General features: G+C 38.6%; 1 protein-coding gene across 3 annotated transcripts; it reads right to left on the bottom strand.

Moving 5' to 3' along the window:
• Positions 1 to 389: 389 nt before the first annotated feature.
• On the bottom strand, positions 390 to 20,010 carry DEPDC1B (DEP domain containing 1B). 3 transcript variants are annotated; one of them, XM_065861710.2, is made up of 11 exons: positions 19,855 to 20,010; positions 18,942 to 19,207; positions 13,997 to 14,132; positions 11,599 to 11,726; positions 7,732 to 7,862; positions 6,635 to 6,682; positions 6,047 to 6,187; positions 4,089 to 4,255; positions 2,528 to 2,704; positions 1,702 to 1,887; positions 390 to 1,386 (listed from the first exon to the last, which is right to left on the bottom strand). In XM_065861710.2, exons 1-11 carry the CDS (start codon positions 19,900 to 19,902, stop codon positions 1,225 to 1,227), a joined length of 1,590 nt encoding a protein of 529 aa, XP_065717782.1. In that variant the 5' UTR covers positions 19,903 to 20,010; the 3' UTR covers positions 390 to 1,224. The 3 variants fall into 3 exon arrangements, with proteins under 3 accessions (XP_065717782.1, XP_071658192.1, XP_071658193.1); XM_071802091.1 differs by lacking the exon at positions 19,855 to 20,010 and adding an exon at positions 14,236 to 16,854 and having other exon boundaries at positions 18,942 to 19,066; XM_071802092.1 differs by lacking the exon at positions 19,855 to 20,010 and adding an exon at positions 14,652 to 16,854 and having other exon boundaries at positions 18,942 to 19,066.
• Positions 20,011 to 20,921: the final 911 nt, after the last annotated feature.

The following is a 20,921-nucleotide window of genomic DNA, read 5'->3' as shown; positions in this document are numbered from 1 at the left end:
TGTTCAAAATAACATTGCCCAAGAAATATCCTAACCTATTAAACCAACAACCTTGTAACATACACCTTAAAACTATTGATTAGTTAGGAGGTTAGCAAAGGGGAAAATACTGTCAATGTTACATTACAGGATAGTCACTGTGTTGCTTACTAAAATGTCAGATAGACATTTGTTGATATATCAGCTGTCTTCTGCATAGACTACTCTGACATTCAAAAAGGTATGAAATGCTGCTTTTTAAATCTCTAGTGGTTAACATGAAATCACTACTCTGAGTAAATGTCAGAGAACGCTAGTGCTCTAATAGCTCAAAAGATCTGTTAAAATCAAGTATGTTTATGCACAGTCAAGTTATAGGTACAGTGGATTTCATAATGCAAAACAAAGTATTAAAGATATGCATGCTTCAATGTTGCTTTATTATTTGAATTTCATTTCCAGAGGAAATGCAAGGCTTCATTTTTTTCCTGATAAAATACATTCTATTGTCAAGCATCCAGTTTTGTACCACAATATGTAGTAAGAACATACACGAAAATATTTTGAATATCAAGTTCCTTAAAAGAATGGGTCTGCACTATAAGAAGTTCACAGAATTTCAACACTTGACTCAGCTTTAATGCATCATATGAATAAGAAAATTAAGAATAAGTTTGTACAGTTTTCCAAAATAAATCTTGCATATCAAGAACACTAAGGTGTACAACAGTAAATCCAGTGTTTCGTACTTATTCAAGCATGTACAGCAAATTAATTCATCAAGCTACGTGTGAACAAACACAGCCCAGTTTATACAGTAGACACTCATTTTCAGGGAAAAAAAAAAATGCTATTGATTATTTACCAACAGTACATCACACACAAATACATTTAGACCTTGAAATTATGATCAACTCACACTACCGTAAGTGTACTTTATCCCCCAGGTAGATTAATCCCCTTGAGTTTGCTGTTTGTTTTTTGTTTTGTTTTTTTCTGATTTTTTTTAATTGTTTCTGGTTTTATTTTTAAATAACAGACACAAAAAAGAATTATTTACAAAAAAATACTGCTAGAGGTTCACACTTCTACCACATCAATACTTTCCTCTTCTTTTGACCTTTTCTCTCATCTCAGCAGCATCTCCAGTAGTTTTTTGAGTAACTATGCGCTGCTCAGGCTCCTTTTGCATAAAATCCATTGATAATATACTTTGATTCAGTTCATTGATATCTTTCAAACAACTTACATCCGAAAGCTTCTGGTTCTGTGAAATGGTTGAAAAGGCTTTTTTAAGGCCCACATCAGTATAGGTGGTTTCTGTTTAGTTTTTTCCGGAAATAGTACTGCTTCAGTTTCAGGGGTAGGAAATCGTACTCTATACACTTCAGGGTAAGACTTCTGAAACTAGAAAAATACATCCATTTAAATAAAGAATTAATTCAAACTTGTAATATAAAAAAACAATTAAAGTGCAACCTCCTCCCATGAAATAGGAAAATTATTATTTCTCTAACGGACTTTCTCTACTTTTATATATAAAATTAAGTTATACGGGTCTCAATTCATCACAGTACCCCTATATTAAATGTTTAAAAAGTTAGAAATCCCCAAGAGTACCTACTATTTTAAATCTCAGTATTTGACTAGAAGACTACATGTTTAAGACTTTGTAAAGTTTTTTCAGTTAATATTTAAGAATGTGGAGGAACTTTTATTTACTTGCTTGAGCTGCTTCTTCTTGTCTTTCACAGATATTTCTTTGTTCATTGCAATTTCTTCCAATAAAGTTGCCAGTGGTTCTTGAGATCCAGTTGCCCTTTGGTATTCAAATTCATCTGTACTGATTTGGTGACAAAATGATGGAGGAGGAAAAGTCCCATCACTATCAGCTCCAGCATATTTTATCTGAAGAGAGTAAAAAAATGTTTTCTGGAATAAATTTGTAAAAACTGGCTTAATCAAATCGATCACCTAAAGTCATTGAGTAGAGAAGATATGGAGTAAATATCCAAAATTCTGCCTCTGATCTCCTGTACTGAGTGAGTTCCAGTAAGTCAAAAAATATGACACAAAGAAAGCCTGTTTAACTCTTTGAAGAAGCTAAAAGTTATATTCTCAGCGCAAATTAAAGGAACAAGAAGTAAAAAACAGATTTGAACAAAACAAAATATGGTCTAAGGAAACCAAAAGTTATTTAAAAGCTGAGCAAGTAAGGATCACTCAGAAAGAAAATCAGAACATTAATGGAAGTGCTTCTTTACCATTCACAGTTTTCCTCACTAGCACATAGTTCTCCGTTCTATGGAGAAGATAGTGCTGATCAAGAGAAAAACACATTATAGAGTTCTTGGCTCTAAACCATTCAAGGTCTGTTTAGTTTCATTTAAATACATAGATGTAGTTGAATATCAGCAGTTAAAATTAATTAGCTCTTCATAAGCTAGCAGAGACAAAGCCTTTAAGAAATGTCAAACTTTGGAGCAGAAAGGATAAACTTGTTCTAGAAGCACAGAGGCATAGGAGGCTTTTTTCACTAAATACCTACTTGGACTCTCTGGAGATGTACAACATGTTCTTCTATAGAAGATTTTAAGGTGGAAGGAACACTTAAGATCTCTTGATAATTGTCCATGAGAAAAGATACTAGTTTAGCAGCAAGCAGTTCATCCAAGTCCATTTCATCCTTTGAGCAGAGAATACAACGGGAAAATGCCTGAACCATCTGAGACGAAAAAAAAAAAAAAAAAAAGACATCACTATTGTATATTTTCTGTCTGGAGGTGGGGAATCAGACTGTATTTAAAAAGTGACATTTTAGAAAGTTATTTTAACAGCATAATACTTACCTTACTTCCAACACATCAATATTAATTAAAAAAGTGTACAGTGACGTTATTCAAGTGCACTGAATACGGTTCTTGCCTTACATACGTAATCTAATCCTTACTTTAGATTTAGAATGGCTCAACTCCACTTTGTTATCAAGATTTCACATGATTTTTCCAGTTGAAAACAGTACAACTATTTCAGAAATTTAAAAAATAAACAGGAATTTAATAGAAGTTAACCACCAGAGGGAAAACTTAATACCAATATTTTGAAATCAAACTGAATTTCAAATCCAGCTCGCTTCATATAGCCCCATTCTCAAAAATTCAGTCTGTTCACCAGTCACTTTTAACATTGGAAGTACAGCTGGTAATCAAGGTTTACTGACATGTACCACAGACTACACTACTGAATTTAACTTAACATAAAGTATTTGGACCGTAAAGGATTCACTTCTAAAAATAACACTTAGATTAGAACATAATTATTTTAATCAAAGAGCATTTACTGTTAATTGAATTATAACCTTAGTCATCAAGAATTTAATTATTTTAATAAAATACTATTCAGAGTTAATTTAAAACTTAATTGCTGTGGAACAAATTTAGATTATTGAATGCTACTACAGCATTTTTATGGAATGCCTGTACAGCAAAATTTTCTGTTGCCTTTCTTGCAAGAGTTAAAACTTATCCAAAAGAAATACATGGTTTTAGCCAGTGGGAACTGCTGAGTAGCTGCATAATAACATGCTGTTTTGAACATCAGTGATAATGCAACAAGTATCCCTACAGAAAGAGCATTAGCAAAAAATAGAGGTTTGTCAAAATCTGATTAAAATTGAGATTTCTGTAGCTTAGTGATGAAAAAAATATTAGTACTGAAAAAAATTGGTAGGATTTTTTTAAGTAGAGGTAAAGAAGTAAATCACAACACTTAACTGCATATTTCAACTGCTGTCACACTGTCTGCAGTGATAAAGAACACCAGAGACCTCATCTACTTTATTTTGTTTTGTTTTCTCTACTCAATAGTGAAATCAGTGGTGATTAACTTCAAAACATAAGGAAACATAAAAATTCTAAGCAAATTCTTCATTTGCTTACAACTTGCCAAGAAATCCAAATTTATTCAAATTCAGAATAGCTTTCTGCATAGCTAGAATAGACGAACTGTTCTTCAAACAAGCAAAATGTGTTTTCATTCTCCACTAAGAATCTTTTAGCTGCGCTACTTCAAAAGCCTTGTCTACACCTCTTGCCTTACACCATACATACCAAGGTTCTGGTCCTCACTGATTCAGAAAGAGGTGGCAAATCCTTGTTAAAGCTAATTCTTGCCATCATCCTCACCAACAGTTGTAGTCTCTTCCGATTTTCGGGTGGCAGTAGGAGACAAGATATCTGAAGAGCTTCTATGGCCTTGCTGTGCTTTTGCAGCAGACCTGGTTTATACAAGATCAAGAGATTGGGCAACATTTCTCAATTACATACTCCCATAACATTTAACATGTCTTAAATCTGTCTTCATAAATTCCTTTCCTATCTATTCAAGACTGCCTTAGAATTCCACTCTCCCAAAAGTCCAGGAAGATATCCCTAGAACTGGACTCACTTCACATAGGGCATTGTGTTTAAGTAGTTACTTCCTTCTGATGCATTGGGAGATATTAATAGCTGTAACCAACAACTCTAGATATTAGTAGACATGAAAAACTACCATAAAATTTCAGTTCATCCTTTGATTTTTTTATAACCCTCAGCTCTAAATACAACCAAGATGTATGCACAGATGTAGCAACCACATAAAAAAGTTAAGTCTGGGGAAACAATCAGAGAATCTAAATAAAACAGGTGCTTATGCATCAACGACAGTGTATGGGAATGTAGCGGGAGAATGAGGAGGTTGGTTAAATGTAAATATGCTCAAGTGAGTTGCAGCTATCTGTAGAAAAAGCACATATATCACACTAACTGTTTTACTGACCTTGTATGCTTGATGAGTAGAACCTCTGTATTAGATAACATAGGCCTGTGAGGAACTCTGGGCACCTTATCATTGTGCCTAAGATTCTTGCTTTGTTGGGAGAAAGAGCAAGAGGCTGCACCTGCTTGAAGCCTTGAAATACAGGCAAGCGCAGGCTGCCCAGTGACCTTCTTACCAGGGCTGAACTGCTCCAGTGCCTGTGTCCCTGCTTGTGTTACCTCTGCCTGGGAGCTTAGGTGCTACTTCGGAAATCCCCTGGTAGAGAGGTAACTAAAATAAAACCTACTCTTTGCAAATGCATTTGTGGCCTCTGGTTCTTCTTGCCACATGCTTGTGTTTGTTTACACAGACAGCTATGACAACACTGACATGTCTCTCACACACGTTTGCCTAAATAGCACTAGAATCAGAACAGAAGAATATCTGTTGTCCAAGAAAAAGAAGTTAAAAAAGGAACAATATTCAGTTTGAAGCAAGACTGTCAACTAACAAAGTATAAAAATACTAAATTCCAGAGGTAAAAATGTTATTCTGGATTCCTTTTTCACCTCAATAGTTTATTAAAAGCAATGTTGCTCCCACTTAAGGAATCTCAGAAAAAAAAGTGACAGGCTACAAAGCATGCTTACTTTTCAACTCAGTTGTTCTTTTCTGAAATGTAACCATCAAATGCAATAAAATATTTTCACATTTACTGTCTTTCAATGGGCCATCTGTAGCTACAGGATAGGTAAATGTGATATAGTGTGAATCCTTAAAAAGAATACAGTTTACAATTAAACTTGTTTCTTTAAAGCATTAGATTAGTTAATGTCTGTTCTGAATTTAAGCAATGAAGGATTTCATTTTCCTTTAGATGTCATATTGTCAAACAGTCCTTACAGCTCTAATCCTTTTTAATCTAGACATCAGTCAATCAATTTCTAAAAGCTTACATTAGTTTTTAAGACATTTATGCATTCGTAAAAAAAAAAAAGTCTGTTAAAATCCATCTGTTACGCGTGGCAGTGCTAAGCAAAGAGCAGAGGCCTTTAAAAATTAAAGACAAGCAATGGAAGATCTTTGGACTAATGTGATCAAAAAGACACAAGAATAAAACTGTCTTGTGATACAAAATAAATTTAAATATTGAACTGTTGTCTATGTAAAATGGACAGGACTGATCCTAAAGAAATTAGTGGTGATACTATTTGGGTATGGTAAATTCATTCAAAATAATAATTTTTTCATTACATCCCAAATTACTTACCTAACACACTAACAAAAACATCAAAAAAATGAAATGTGAGAAGAGGTTCTTTCATCTGGCCAAAATAGTCCACTATGGTTTTGAAGACATCTCTTTCAAATCCTGAGTATGTAGGGTGCTTCAAATCTGAGCAGCTGGGCCCTACAAAAAAAAAAAAAAAAAAAAAAAAAAAAAAAAAATTGAAATTAATTTGCAGTCACTAACCAGATTGGCACCTATTTTCTACTCCAGCCAAGACAAATGCAACTTCAAGCAGAAAAAACCAAACTTCGATTCATTCTTCAAAATCTAAATGAGTTGTATTGATCTATTGAATTGATTTATTTCCAGCAGGTCTAGTGAAAACACGTAGATGACAAAAAATGTTAATAGAATAGTTAAACATATATATATTTCATTCAAAAAAACTGCACTAACAGGAGAACATACACTGGGCTCATCATTTTGAACTTTGTTTAAAGCAGTGATGAGAAAAAATTTTGACTGTGAATATACACGGGATTTGATGAAGGAATAAAGGCACTGTCAGTTCAATCGATTTTTATGAGGGTGGTTGCCTGTTTTTCCCCCCTTCCTGAATTTACTTACAATTTGCTAGACATTTCATCGCTGATAATATCCAGTGAGGTAGTTCTTCTGCATGGGGAAGAAACATAAAAATTTAAAGTAGAAAAAACTGAGAAAAATGTTAAATGTAACATAAATGCAAAGCTGGAAATTCAAGAAGTTCCTCCTGTATAGCATATCAACTGAATGCAAAGGCAGACTATACCTTTATGTGGGATCAAGCTTAAGTTACACCCACACTTTAGTACCTTGAGTACTCAATATCAACCAAATATGCTTACTGCTCTTAAAACTCAAGCAGCAAAATGGATTACATCACAAATACTTAACCTGCCCTGCAAAACTCAGCTGAACTAATTCAAGCTACACCTTCGCTAGTGCATTACAGCTAAGTGTTTACTTTGTGCTGAAGGTGCTCAAAAGCACTCATACATCAGTTCTGTCATTTCTGCAAGGAGGAAGTTAATATCTTGAGGTGCTCCAATAGTCTTTAAAATAAACATGTATATGCTCTGGAGTAGGTTTCACTCATAAATGAAACAAGGTTCCAATTTCATATTTCACTTCTCTACGAACTTTGTAAAAAACATTGTGGCAATAGTTTTGTAAGTCATATATTATAGCAGCAAAGATGCTTTACTTTCTTCCTGATATGCAACAGTTTTAAACTTTGTACTTGTCAAACACATTGTCTGAAAATGCAAAATTGAGAGATTTTAAGTATCTGCCAGTGTACAATTTGAATATTTCCCAATTTTTAATAGATATTTCCCTTATGTAAACACTCCTGTTCAGGCAGTTAAGTGCTGGGCTGACAAAACCAGGTTTAAGTAAATAATATCTCTATCTCTTTATATGAAAAGTTGCTGCCCTTTCACCTTCTTCTTTCAACCCTGCTAAAGTAGAAACATGTCTAAGAGATTAAATATGGAATAAACACTGATTCTTAGTATTGGGATGTCAGAGGACACCAATGGCCTGCTTTATAAAGGCTTTAGTATAGACGTGGTCATACAAGTATGAAGATGCTGCATGTTGGTATAAATTAGAACAAATGTTTTTTAATACTAGTAGTCTACAATATAAAGTAGTAAAACGAAAATTTCTAAAATACTCACTCGATTTGTCTTCTAAAGTGACAATCCCTTGCTTATTTACATTGTATGCATTTTGGACTATATGCTTTGAATTCACTAGTTTTGTGTCTAACACTTCATCCAGAGAATCCAAACCCAAGACCTTTTGTAACCTGCAAAAATACATAAACACATAGTTCATACACCATCTAATCTGAAAAAGGCAAACATGTAGTCTTAGGATAGCTAAGATTCTGAAAAAGAGGTGTCTCAATTTCACAGAATCATAAAATATCTTAAGCTAGAAGGGACTCCTAAGGATCAAGTCCAACTTCCTGCTCCTCACAGGACTACCCAGAACTAAACCATATGACCAAGAGCATTATCCAGACAACTCTTGAACTCTGACAGGCTTGGTGCCATGACCACTTCCCTGGGAGGCTGTTCTAGTGACTGACCACCCTCTCAGTGAAGAACATTTTCCTACTGCACAATCTGAACTTCCTCTGACACAGCTTCATCCCATCTCCTTGTGTCCTGTTCCTGGTCATAAGAGAGATTACCACCCCCTACTCTACCACCCCAACATGAGGAAGCTGTAGGCTATGATGAGGTCACCCCTCAGCCTTCTCTTCTCCAAAGTGAGCAAATCAAGTGACTTCAGCCGCTCCTCCTAAGTCTTGCCCTCCAGACATTTCCCTATCCTAGCCTTCCTCTGAACACACTCCAATAGTTTGATGTCCATCTTGAGGTGCCCAAAACTGCATGCAGCACTCAAGGTCAATATGCCTGTATCATTCAGGTTGGCAATGCTGTGCTTGATGCACCCCAGGACACAGGTGGCCCTTTTGGTTATCAGGGCACACTGTTGGCTCATGTTCAACTTGCCATCAACCCAAATCCCCAGACCTCTTTCCATGGGGTTGCTCTCCAGCCTTTCTTCCCCCAGTTTGTACATATAACCTGGATTACTCCACCCCAGGTGCAGAATCCAACACTTTCGTTTAATTTCATATGTTTGGTGATTACCCATCTCTCTAGTCTATCCAGATCTCTCCGTAAGGCCTCCTTACACACAAAGGAATCCATACGTACCTCCTAATTTAGTATCACCAGCATACTTAATGTACATTCAATTCCTGCATCCAGATAATTTATAAAAACGTTAAAGAGCACTGGCCCTAAAATTGAGCCTTAGGGAACTCCACTGGTGACTGGCCACCAGCCTGGTGTAAACCCATTTACTATAACCCTTTCAACCCAATCTGTCAGCCAATTGCTCACTCAGCATATTAATGGACTTCTCTAGCTCTCTTCTGGGCATTCTGTTCAGAAGGATGCTGTGAGAAACAGTATCAAAAGCTTTGCTAAAATCCAAAAGCACCATATATACTGGTTTTCCTTGGTCAACTAGATGGGTGTCCTTGTAATAAAAGAAAATTAAACTGATTAAGCAGGACTTTCTCCTTATCCCATTGGGCCCATAGATTTATGTGCATGCAGCTGGAGCAGCAAGTCTTGAACAAGTTCAGGGTCAGCTGGCAGCTTATCATCCTCCAGTCATGGTCTTCCAGGACAGGTTTCTACGGGTCCCAGTGCCCACTATCAATGTGGAAGACAGAGGTGAAGAAGGCGTTAAACCTCCATTTTGTCTGTGTCCCTGGTTTTGAGGTGACTGACTTCTTCACACAGTTGACCAATGTTATTTTTGATTCTCCTTTTGCTATTAACAATTTTAAAAGGTCTTTTTGTTTCCTTTACAGTGGTGGCCAGCTTGAACTCTAATTGGGCTTTGGTCACACTAATTTTCTCCCTACAGTGGTGAAGAGAATCTCTGAGGTCCTCCCACGTTGCCCGTCCTTGCTTCCAAAGTCCATACACTATCCTTTTCCACCAAAGTTCTAGAAGATTCCTACTCAGCTTACTAGCCCTCTGCACTGGTTGCTTGACTTCCCATGCTTTGGAATTGCCTGCTTTTGCACTCTCGAGAGATGGCTCTTAAAAAGTGACCAGCATTCATGGACTCCAAAACCTTCAAAAGCAGATTCCCGGGGGGCCTTTACTAACTAGCTCGTTTTGCAGACCAGAATCTGCTCTTACCATTTCCAGGGTCAGATGTTTTGCTGGTAATTTTTCTTCTATTGCCAATTATTTGAAACTCAACTACTCTGCAGTTACTGTAACCAAGAAAGGCACCAATCACCACTTTTCCCAAAAGTCCCTCTCTATTTATTATACAAACAACAAATCTCTGAGAGTACTTTTTCTAGTCAGTTCCCTTGGTACCTGCACCAAAAAATTATCTTCAACATGCTTCAGAAATGTTCTGTACCTGTATCCACTGTATGATATTCCCAGTTGATGTCTAGGAAGTTAAAAATTACACATAAGGACAAGAGTGGTTGATCTAGAGACAGGCATTGATCCCTTGTAGAATAATTCGTTGGTGTCGTCACTCTGGCTAGGTGGTCAATAATAGACTGCCACAACAACATCCATTTTATTTGCTTTCACCTTCATCCTTACCCAGAGGCTCTCAACCATGTCATTGCCAAATGTAAGCACCACACAATACAGTCCCTCAGCTACATACAGCATCATCCCCCTGTCTTGACTGTCCAGCCTAGCCCTCCTGAAGAGTCTATAACCATTCATAAAAGCACCCCATCGCAGTACTCACCCCACCATGTTTTGCTTATGCCAATGATGTCATAGCTCTGGGACTGGGCCAAAGCTTCTGTTTCCTCTTGTTTATTCCTCATGCAGTGCACATTAGTATAAAAGCATTACAAAGTGCTCCAGTGCAGTCAGAACATTGTGCAGCAGCCTGAAGGACCTTGCTAGCACACTGTCCCTCAAACATTGATGTGCCACCCTCAGAGTTTATCTCTAGTCATGCTGGTTTTATCCCTTTCCCTTTTCAAATCTAGTTTAAATTTCTTTCTATGAGCCCTGCTAACTCGTGCAAAAAGATTATTTTCTCCCTTTGAGACAGACGTACTCCATCTGCTGCCAGCAGGCCTGGTGTCATGTAGACCAACCCACGACCAAACCCCATGAACTCTGCCAGTGATACCAGGCTCAGAGCCAGGCATTAATTGGCTAGATCTTCCTATTTCTTTCCTCATCTTTCCTTGCAAGGACAGAGGAGAACACTACTTGTCCTCCTGATCCCTTAACTAGTCAACCCAAGTACCTGAACTGTCTCTTGATTGCCCTTTGACTTTTTATTACAACTTCATCTCTGCCTACATCCTTAGCTAAGGATCATGCCAGCACTGGAGCTGCTCACCTCAGCATCAAGTTTTTTACATAGAGATAACGTGTCAGTTTTAGATAGAAGTGATCATTAGTAAGGCACCAATTGTGCAATAAAAATGGCTAATGTATATATTTCTTTTCCTTCTGCCTAAATAGTTTAAAGCAGTGCCTTTAACTTTGTGTAGTATATTCCTTTTGGAAGTAGTAAAGAATATCTGAATATCAAAGCCTTCTGCACTGAATTAGCTATTCCATTTCTTATCTCAGATGAAGTATTGTACTTGTCATCCAAAGGTTTCATGGTATCATGCTTCTTCAGAAGTGCTTCTATTTCATAGCAACAAGAAAGAGAGAGACTCAGGAAAAAAGTGAATAACAAGGGAAAGCCCACAAAAAAAAAAAAAAGGGACTTACGTAACACAACAGCTAAAAGAAAAGTCAAAAGGTATTAAGCACAATAAAGGTTCTTTGCAAACCTTATTTGCTGAATTTGTTAGCCAAATAGCAAGTGCTGTAGTTAGCTAAGCCACTATGGCTTTGATGGCAGTGATGAAAGGTGAGTGGGTTAAATTACAAGCAATACCAGAGAAGACTATTACATACTACACAGTTTTGCTCTAACAGCAAATGGCTCACAATCATACTCACCGTGACAAAGTCATGGATTTCCATATCTCTTCTATATTTGTTTGTGTTAGCTCTCTGCGGAACACAAGTTTGCATGCTGGTGTTTCCCCTATAGCTATACTGTGTCGCTTGTACCACATCTCAGAGTTCTGAAATCAGAAAAAACACTCATTAACTGGTGACTTTTCAAGTGTTAAACAGTATAATAGCTTTATAGTAAAACATGGTCCCTATCACAAGTATTTAAAATATTCCTAAATTCTAGTAAAGTGTCCAGGAATCAAGTGAGTGTTTAGGTTTCACAGCTGTGCAGCATCTTTTCTCAGTTACGTGACTTGTCCGAAGTTGAAAAATTATGTGTCATCAGAATAGCCATTTAAATTCAGGAGTCAATGGCCTCTAGTCCTGTGTTGAGATCCTCACCATGATTAAAATCAATTCAGCTCACTTGTCTTCAACTACCACTCTAAGATTAAACAACTTTTGTGGAAAAATTACTGAAGAATTATTAGATGAGATATCAAAGACTTATATTCATCCTTATTGAGCATATATTGACCATAACTAAACTTTGCTCATTAGCTGTTTCTATACATGAAGAAAGTAAAAGCAAAGAGCTACAGCTGAAGACACCCATCATACCTAGTCTACCATCATAACAGAAAAAAGTAAAACAGAGAATGCAAGAGACTACTATCTTTTACTCAGCCTTCATCTCCAAGCTTGATGCTTGAACATTGTCATCAACGTAGTGACAGTTGGACATAGAATACAGTTTGTGTCAGCAATATATTTTCAAGGCAAAACACCTAATCATTCCCAGTTCTTTGATATACGTCACAGAGTAGTCCTAAAGCACATTAACGGTATACCTTGCGATCACAATCAAACCACAAAATACATACCAGGAATGCCTTTAGTTATTCCAAGCACTAATCATCTTGTCATTCCATAACACTAGACTACAGCTAGTTTGAAACAAATAGCACCCTCTGAAATTACTATCTGGTCAGTATACATCAGTATTTTGCTACCCAGACGCATGTCCATCAACCCACACACAGCCAATAAGGACTCTGATCAATGATGGAGCTATTTAAGGTGTCAGCACTTTCCACTGTATGTCTACTTCACCCTTTTAGTGGGACCTATACCTTTCTATAAAAGCACCAGCAGAAAGAAGCTTATGCATTTGCCTCAGTTACTTCAACTTATAGTCCACTGTATTAACCCAAACTGGCAATCAAAGAGATTTTGAGCTATGCCAGACTGTATGCAGTCACATCTGAGTCAGATATATAAAGGCAGTCTTTTGCTAATTCTTATCAGGCCAGTATACTTGGATGGATATTTAAAGCAGACAGTTGGAGGTTGAGACATGTTAAAACTGCAGCAGATACTTGCTCGGTAACTAAAATACTCTATTCTCTTTACTTGTCTTTGGCACTATCTTTTCTTTATTCCTTCTTAATCTTCTACTTGCTATTGAAGTTCTATGGACTACGCTTTTTTCTTTTCAGAAGCTTGTTGTAGCTGAAAGGTGAACTCAATCTGCACATGAGTAGTTGAATTACAAATAGACAATAAGCATTCATTCGGGATTTCAAGATGTCCAGCAAAATGGTAGCAGCTACTTTTCCAAAAAGACTTGATCACAAAGAAATCCAGGGCTAATGTCCCAGACTGAAGAGCATTAATAAAAAGGCCAAAATTACCAGAAGAGTCCCAAGAGTCCACAAAATAGGAGAACACTCACATACAAGATACACTGAATGAAGGATGTAGAACACACAGAACTCCAGAAGCCTAGGCTTTAAGATGTCTAGGTGCCAAGAGCTGACACAACTTTGGTTTATAATAAAAGCAACAGTTTTTTCAACAATTTTACAAGGGCTGGATCAATCCAGTTAACTATGGGGCAGGATAATTCTTCAAGTTCACAAAGGATAACAATGAAACCAGGATCACTTCTCCTTAGCTACAATATATTCCTTCTGGAAAAAAGAAAGGAAATCACCAACAAACTCAACGCAGCTAGGAAGGGAGTAGTACTATATGTATTCTGCTAAATGAAGTGTCCGAGTAAAAGTTACAGTGTAAATGACAGTAAAGTAACTAATTTGTCTTCTAGTATAATAAATGCTTTACTAGTATTTGAGCAAACTGGAATACAAGCATATTGACAAATACAGCCATACTGAACTTAAGAATGCTCAGGATATAGTGATCTATAGCAGAAAGAATACTTAGAGCCAAAAGCCCCAGCAAATCATTAAGAAAAAACTTTTCTTCACATACTTTTAAATTAAAGTATTTTGCATTTAATTTTGTAACTATTTTGTGCCACAAAGTGATTGTTAGTCCAGTCTTGCTTTCCAAATACACTTACGTCCAGGGAAAAGAAAACTGAATGCCTTACCATTGTGACTGATTTCACTGGGATGTGTTCTTGGGAAGTGCCAGCCTTAGGTTCATTCCAGTCCGGAAATTTAATTACTTCCCTTCCACATGAAGGTTTCTTTGGATATGGCTTCAGCGGTGAAGAAGGAGGAAATCTACAATTAGAGAAGATTTTTAAAGCCTCTGAACTCCACCCAACTCCATATTTACCAATGCAAAACTGTAGTAAACCTTCACATGCAAAAATACGACAAATACCTTGGACATTCACAGTGCAACTTAGTTGCCTGAGAATCAGTGTTAAGTGATGCATAAAACATCCTAAGGCGTCTTGCTTGGCATTCATCTGTTGCTTCAGAGCAGTTCAGGTCCATTGTACCTCTCATGACACAGCTGAGTTTTGGGTGAACACCTCCAAGAGCACCAGATGCCTATGCACAGACAACTGATTCAGGTCTTCACTAGAAGACATTGATTCTGCTGAAAAAGCTGTAGATAGATTTTGCCCATAACAAATACACTGCTAGTATCCATGTCCTAAAGCAAAGCTACATAACTAAGTCAAAGGACTAACTCTTGGATTTAATTAGTGTGCATTGCAGGCGTCCACACAAAATTTTGTCCACATTACAATGTTGTCCTGTGTTTACAAGCTTTCTATGTGAAGATCCTACCCTGTAGCTCTTTTCTGGAGTCTTTTTCCAGTTGGTTGTGCAGGAAATTCATTCATTTTTCAGGGCATTTCAAGAAGCACCTTGAAGAAATTAGCAGAAATAAACCCTAAGCTAGCCCTTGCAGAATGATTCTAAGAAAACAAGAAAAACAAACTATCCTAGATCACATTCAGCTTAGTGACATCTCCAGCTTGACCCAAATTAAATTACTGCCAAACCTAGGTCAGAGCCTGTACAAAGGAATTAATGGCAGCACATCAGAAAAACAAATCAGTTTAAAGGCAACATATCATCAGACAGACCCAGATCAGATCTTATCTACTTTCACTCCTTGGTTTTAGATGCTGAGATTCCTTATGCTTCAAGAAATTGCTTCAGCCTCCCTCAGTGTTTTAATCAGAACGTAAAAGACTGTAATGTCTTTCACCTTGCAACAAGAGCTTGTACACTGCTGGACAGCATGCATTTATATAATACCAGAAAGATTCTCGTGCTCAAGCAGTCCTCAAGTTTTCTGTAAAATGTAACCCCATCCACTCAAGGCAGTTCCGACAATTAATTATTTTTTAAATTAGTTTTGGAGCACAGTTTTGCTAGTTCAGTAGTGTTACACTGCACGTTATGGTTTTGACCATGCACCCTGAGCCCATTTGGTATATTCCACAACACTCTTCAACAGAATCTCTGTGATACAAGGAGATACCACTTCCTTTGGACAAACCCTGGGGAGAAGCAATAAGCACCTTGCACCAATCCTGAAAAATTTACTCTGCATTTTAAAAGTAACCCAGATGACATTGTAGATTTTCAGCTGTTGAGTCTTCTCAGCTATTTTTCAGCTATTTGTTATTTATTAGATTTTAATATTATAACATCTGCAGCCTTTTTTCCCTTTGCTTTACAGTGTTCTCAACAGTTCACTGTTTCCCCTCCAGTTCTTCACAATTCTCAGCTTTATGTCATTTGCTGCCCTGATTCTCAACCAACCAGTAAATGAATGAGTTCTCACAAGCAGAAAAAGGAGGTACATTCCTTTTTTAGAACCACAGTAAGATTTAGACAGAAACAAGTTTTTGGATGAACAAGAAAAAGCCTCTAATTTTATTACTAACAAAATGTTACCTAAAGCTAGCAGCTCAGGAATGTTTCAAGGCTGACATGTCAATATTAGCATGGTTTACAGCCAGCAAAACACTAGTTTTAGGAGTTTATACAAGGAGGAAATAGAGATATCTGTCTGTATGCCAGTCAATGGACAGCGAAACAGATCAACTCACACTGGTGTCAATGGTATAACAAGTACCACAGCTAAATTATTGGAAGTTTATTAGCAATGCAAGCACATTAATGCTTTTGCTTTCAATGCAATTCCTCAGATTCCAAAAAATGTGAAGCCTGACAGCTTCCAAAAACATAACTTCTCGTTTATTATTGTAGATTACACTGAGCTAGTAGGTCAGGCCATAAAGACAAATAGTTTTTGCTGTTTTCAGAAACCACACTAGTTCTCACCTTCACATTTAATACTTCCCCAGTACTCACAGGCAAAACAACATTTGGCAGCACCTCTTTTGCATACTCTGTGGAATGAATAAGAGCAGGCAACTACACTTGCATGCAAAGTTAAAGAATGACACAACTGTGCAACACACTGTATGGTTACAGTAAATAAACACAGGAATTTACAGAAAGGTATGATGCACACTAAGGTTTCCAGAGTAAGCACTGTCAGTAGAATTAAAAGTGACTTGTATTTGCCACCTGTTTCAACTCATTGAGGAACGTATTAGGGAAGTCCACCAGAGGGAGCTGCCAGGACATCAAATAAGTGCATAAAGGCAGGCTGGAAAACTATGTTTAGCTCCATGAACAGGTGAAAAGCTTGATTTAATACTTAAGGCCAAACACAAAACCATGAGTAGTACAGGCAGTTTATTTATGTGCCAAGCCCAGTGAGAAAAAGCTGGCTCCAATTCAAGATGTGTGAAAGTTATATGCAGTTTTAGTAAAAAAACTGTTCAATTAGTAACTTAGTTATCTTTTGAATAGAAGGTGGAAGAAGAAGAATGTCACTAGGACAGCTATAACAAAAGACCTCTCCTGTTCAGTGGCAGAGCATTAGACAGAGCATGTAGAAAATGAAAATCACAGAAATATTTCACCCAACCAACTTCCAGAGTCTGCAGCTCAGGAAAAGTCAGAGCTGAAAATACAAAGGAGAAAAGGATAAAATAATTTTAATGTGTCATCATGCCAATTCAAAACAAACACAACAAGCCCAAAGCAATTAAATATAGCATAATACCAGTGGTTACCAAAATTTTGACAAAGAGGCAATGTCCAGAAAGGAGACAAAGTACTTAATACCTATGACACCAGTGAAAAAAAAAAAAAAAAAACACAAAATGAACAACTGTTCAGGTAGTGCTGTCCCAAGAACAGACAAAGCAGGACTGTGCTAGGAACATATTAAACCAGTAACACACCTATCATTGTGTGTTGTACCAACAACTAACTGCTTTTCCAGCTCAGTTTAAACAAGTTAAAAGCCCACGCCATGCTATTCCTTCACATTTAACATTTTCCAGGCCAAAGTCAAGACGCAAGATCCTCTGTAGTTCTTCTTGTCTTCCATGCCTGTTTTCTAACACGAACTACTGGATGATTAGGTAAACTACCACAATATCTGCTGTTCTATAGCAGTCATAAGCAGATGGCCAGAGAAGAATTTAAGAACAGGACAAACATGCGTGATACTTCTTCAGCACCCTTTCCCAGTCCCCAGTCATGTTCAGCTCAAAGACAGTATATATTGCTTTGAGATACTTAGCAACAGACCGTCTTGGGTGAGCTTCTCAAAAGATCTTCAGATACAAGTCCTTTGATACACTGGGTCCTTCGAATTTGAGTCCCAAATTCTAAAATTTAACATTTTCCTTGATTGTTATATGGAATTTCCCTTTATGGAGCAAAATTTGGAGAGAACATTGATTTTTTTTATCCCCCCCCAAATTATTTAAAATTTCTTTCATTAAAGCTGATTGAAACTGGTTTGAATTGTATATATACAAAACATATTATGTAATTATATATAAAAATATATGTTTAACTAATTTGGCTGGGAAGCTGTAGCATTCAGTGTTGTTTCCTTCAGAAGGTAGGCTAAAAATCAGCTACCACTTTTATGGAAAGTTGAATCAGTTAATATGTTATTGAAATTAAACACAAACCTGATCTGATTGTAAACCAATTGAACTTCAGTGGAATAAGTTTAACATAAACCACGGTTCTTTCATAAGAACCTATCTTAACTCAAGTATGTTTACAACAATGTAAAAGGATTACATCATACATACCTCTTTTAAATTATTCCAAGCCAATAAATGAACAATGGCACTTACAGTATGGGTGTACAGACTAGACAGCAAAAACACTAAGGCACACTCTACAACCAAACTAGTTAAGATCATAGAGCAAAATGAAAAATTGACTTTATCCACATCAAGGGCAAATTCACTATTGAACACATTTTCCCAAGACAATATTAAGAAATCATTAGGAAAACAAAACACCAAATAAAGTATATAACCATAGATACAGTAAGTAGATACACAGCACTGTTGACCTATTTTCTCCATCACTTTGCATTATTTTCCTCTGTTAACAAGCCACCAGTTGAGAGGCTAAACAGGGATAAGTAAGCAAGCCTCCTTGAGGAAGAGTGAATAACATTTTGTCTCTTCTAAGAGAATTTCAATCTCCAAACCAAAGAGTGTAGAAAATATCATTAATGACTTTCAATCTCAGAAGGTCTTCTTCTTCTCTAAGAAGGATTAGAAACAGCATCCAAAATAGTCAGGGGGTTGGGGCAGAGGGAAGATAACTGGAGATGGATGCTCACTTCCATCAATATCTTCTTGATATCCACTCTGCCAACACTTTCAAACCTGATGTCTATCAACAGTAAACAGAATTCACTACCTTGTAAAAGCTGCAAAAGCTTTTACTATTATTCATAGAACATAATAAAGTAAAAGTGCCCTTCAAAAAACATTTAAATATGAACATGAAAAACAAAGAATCCCAACACACACACAAAGACCGAGACAAATATTAAATCGTAACAATTGTCTATCACTAAAGAATATGCAGTCTTTAAAAGGAAATGAAGGAAGACATATTAACACCTTTTTAAAGGCATTCTACAAAACATTTGTAAGAACAACATAGAAGCTATCACTCCCTGTTTACAAAAAAATAAAATTTTTCAGTCACTGTATAGAGGTTTACCTATATAAATGGCCATCATCTTGAAAGTCTTCTTTGCCCCATCGTCCTTTAATATCTTCAATAACATGATTTTTCAGGAATTTTTTAAGCAGCTTAACCGTTTGATTGCGAGTTACTTCTGGGCCAAAGTTTTGATTAGAGCCAAGCAATTCATGTAAACAGTCCACTGCCTCTGATGCTTTGAAGCACCGCTCATAGCTTTTGAAGCGACAACGATGCTTCCGTAAAGGCATCTCAGCACGAAAAAGTTCTATTATCTCGTTCCACTGAGGAAGAAGAACAAAACAAACCGTTATGGAAGCTCTCCTCCTAGAAGCATTGTAGTTGTACAAAGCGAGATCAAAATGCATCCAGATCTGAATGCAGACAGACCTTTTTTTTTTAATCACTGAAACCTAAAGTTACCATTTAAACACTTGAGATCCGAGACCAAACACCAGATTTAGGAAGCTGAAAGATCTAGAGTCCCATACCGACTACGGCTCTGCGGACATAGCTTTAACTTCGCCCTGGCTTTTAACTTGACAAAACGCTGGACTCAAGCTCCACGGTACCGGGTCCTGCCGTCGCTCCAGTCACGGGGGACTCAAGGGTCCAACCGCCACGCACAGACTCAACGTGGGGAGCACCAACACTCGGGCGGCGGCTGGGGACCGCCCCACCGGGTCCCGACGGGAGACCGGCTGCGCGGAACAGGCCCAGGGCCCGCCTGGGCTGCCGGTCCTTGGCCCTCAAGTCGCAGTGACCCAGACAGTGGGGGAGGCCTAGGCGGCCAGACTGCCCCGAGGCAGCCGGTCCGTACCCTGGAGACCCTCCAAGTCGCCGTCGGGCACAAAGGCCGCAGCCGGACGACGTAAGGCTACACAAGCGACAAAAGCAGAGACGGGGCACCCCAGCCCCATGGAGCACTCACCAGCCGGGTGGCGCGGTAGGGCCCGGGGCCGACGAGCCGCGGCTCCATGGACGCGGCCGGGCCTTCCCGTCTCCACGGAAACCAGCAGCCGCACGCACCGCGCCCGCCGACCGTTTGAATCCAAGCCCGAGAGGTGCCTCCTTCGCCTATTGGGTGGCAGCGGTGGCACGTGACGGGCCTGCACCGCTCTTGATTGGCAGCTAAACCGCGATGGCCCGCCCCTTCCCTCCCCCCCGCGGCAGGTCGCGCGAAGGGGAGGGGCCGTATCGCCGCCATCGCCCGTGGCCGGCCCGGCCCGGCCAAGGGCGGCGGGGGCTGTGCGGCCCCTCTGCCTTGCTACAGGCCCCGGGGCTGCTGCCGCTGACAGGCTTCCACGCGTGCTCACGCTCGTCAGCCGGAGGGCTGGCCGTGAGACGAAGGGCCGGGGCGGGAAACAAAGCCGCGGGCTGGCGGGCGGGGCACTGGAGGAGAAACTCGACTGCCCCCGGGCAGGCGGAGCGGGAACGGCTCCTTCGGGGCAGCCTACGCGGAAAAGAGCTTTGAAAAAACACCCGCTGGGTGGTGCGCACAGAGCCTGAAGCAGGAGGCGCCGGAAGGAGCGGGAAAGGGCAGTTACGAGGCCCCCAGCCTCCCCGACCGCCCCTACAGCTCCCTGTCACGTTTGGGGCTGCCAGGACGTACACGACTTAACTTGTAAAACGAACCTCAACTACGTATTGTTGTTTGTGCTTCCTCAATCAGTAAGTGTGTCCAGGCTAAGGTATGGAAAACAATCAAACCATGTCAATGAAATATTGTTTGGTGAAATGCCACCTTGAATACAGCCTTTTCATTAATTTACCAAGAAAAAAAAGAAAGCAAACAAAGCAAACCACAGTTTTCAAGGTGAAATTTCTTAGGAGGAGTAGCTGATACTACTGGTGTTTCTTCTCCATTAACTCTAAGGAACACAAAATTTTCAGCCCAATTCCCCTTGGTATCAGTAGACGTTCACTATAATATTAATGATTTTGCTGACTGTTGTGCTCCTCTTTTCTGTTACAGCTCAAACATGTAACACACATCAG

This window comes from Patagioenas fasciata, chromosome Z (genome assembly GCF_037038585.1).
Source record: "Patagioenas fasciata isolate bPatFas1 chromosome Z, bPatFas1.hap1, whole genome shotgun sequence".
Lineage (NCBI taxonomy): Eukaryota > Metazoa > Chordata > Aves > Columbiformes > Columbidae > Patagioenas > Patagioenas fasciata.
Note: the sequence above shows the minus strand (reverse complement) of the source record. Positions and strands in the feature narration are given on the sequence as shown.

Bases quoted from the DNA above. Each gene is read 5' to 3' on its own strand.
- DEPDC1B (XM_065861710.2), bottom strand. From the start codon at position 19,902: ATGGAGCCGCGGCTCGTCGGCCCCGGGCCCTACCGCGCCACCCGGCTG. The intron at 14,133-18,941 runs GTAAACCTCTAT...CTCTAATTGTAG, and splicing joins GATGATGGCCATTTATATAG to ATTTCCTCCTTCTTCACCGC. The intron at 11,727-13,996 runs GTAAGGCATTCA...TTCTGATTTCAG, and splicing joins CAGTGAAATCAGTCACAATG to AACTCTGAGATGTGGTACAA.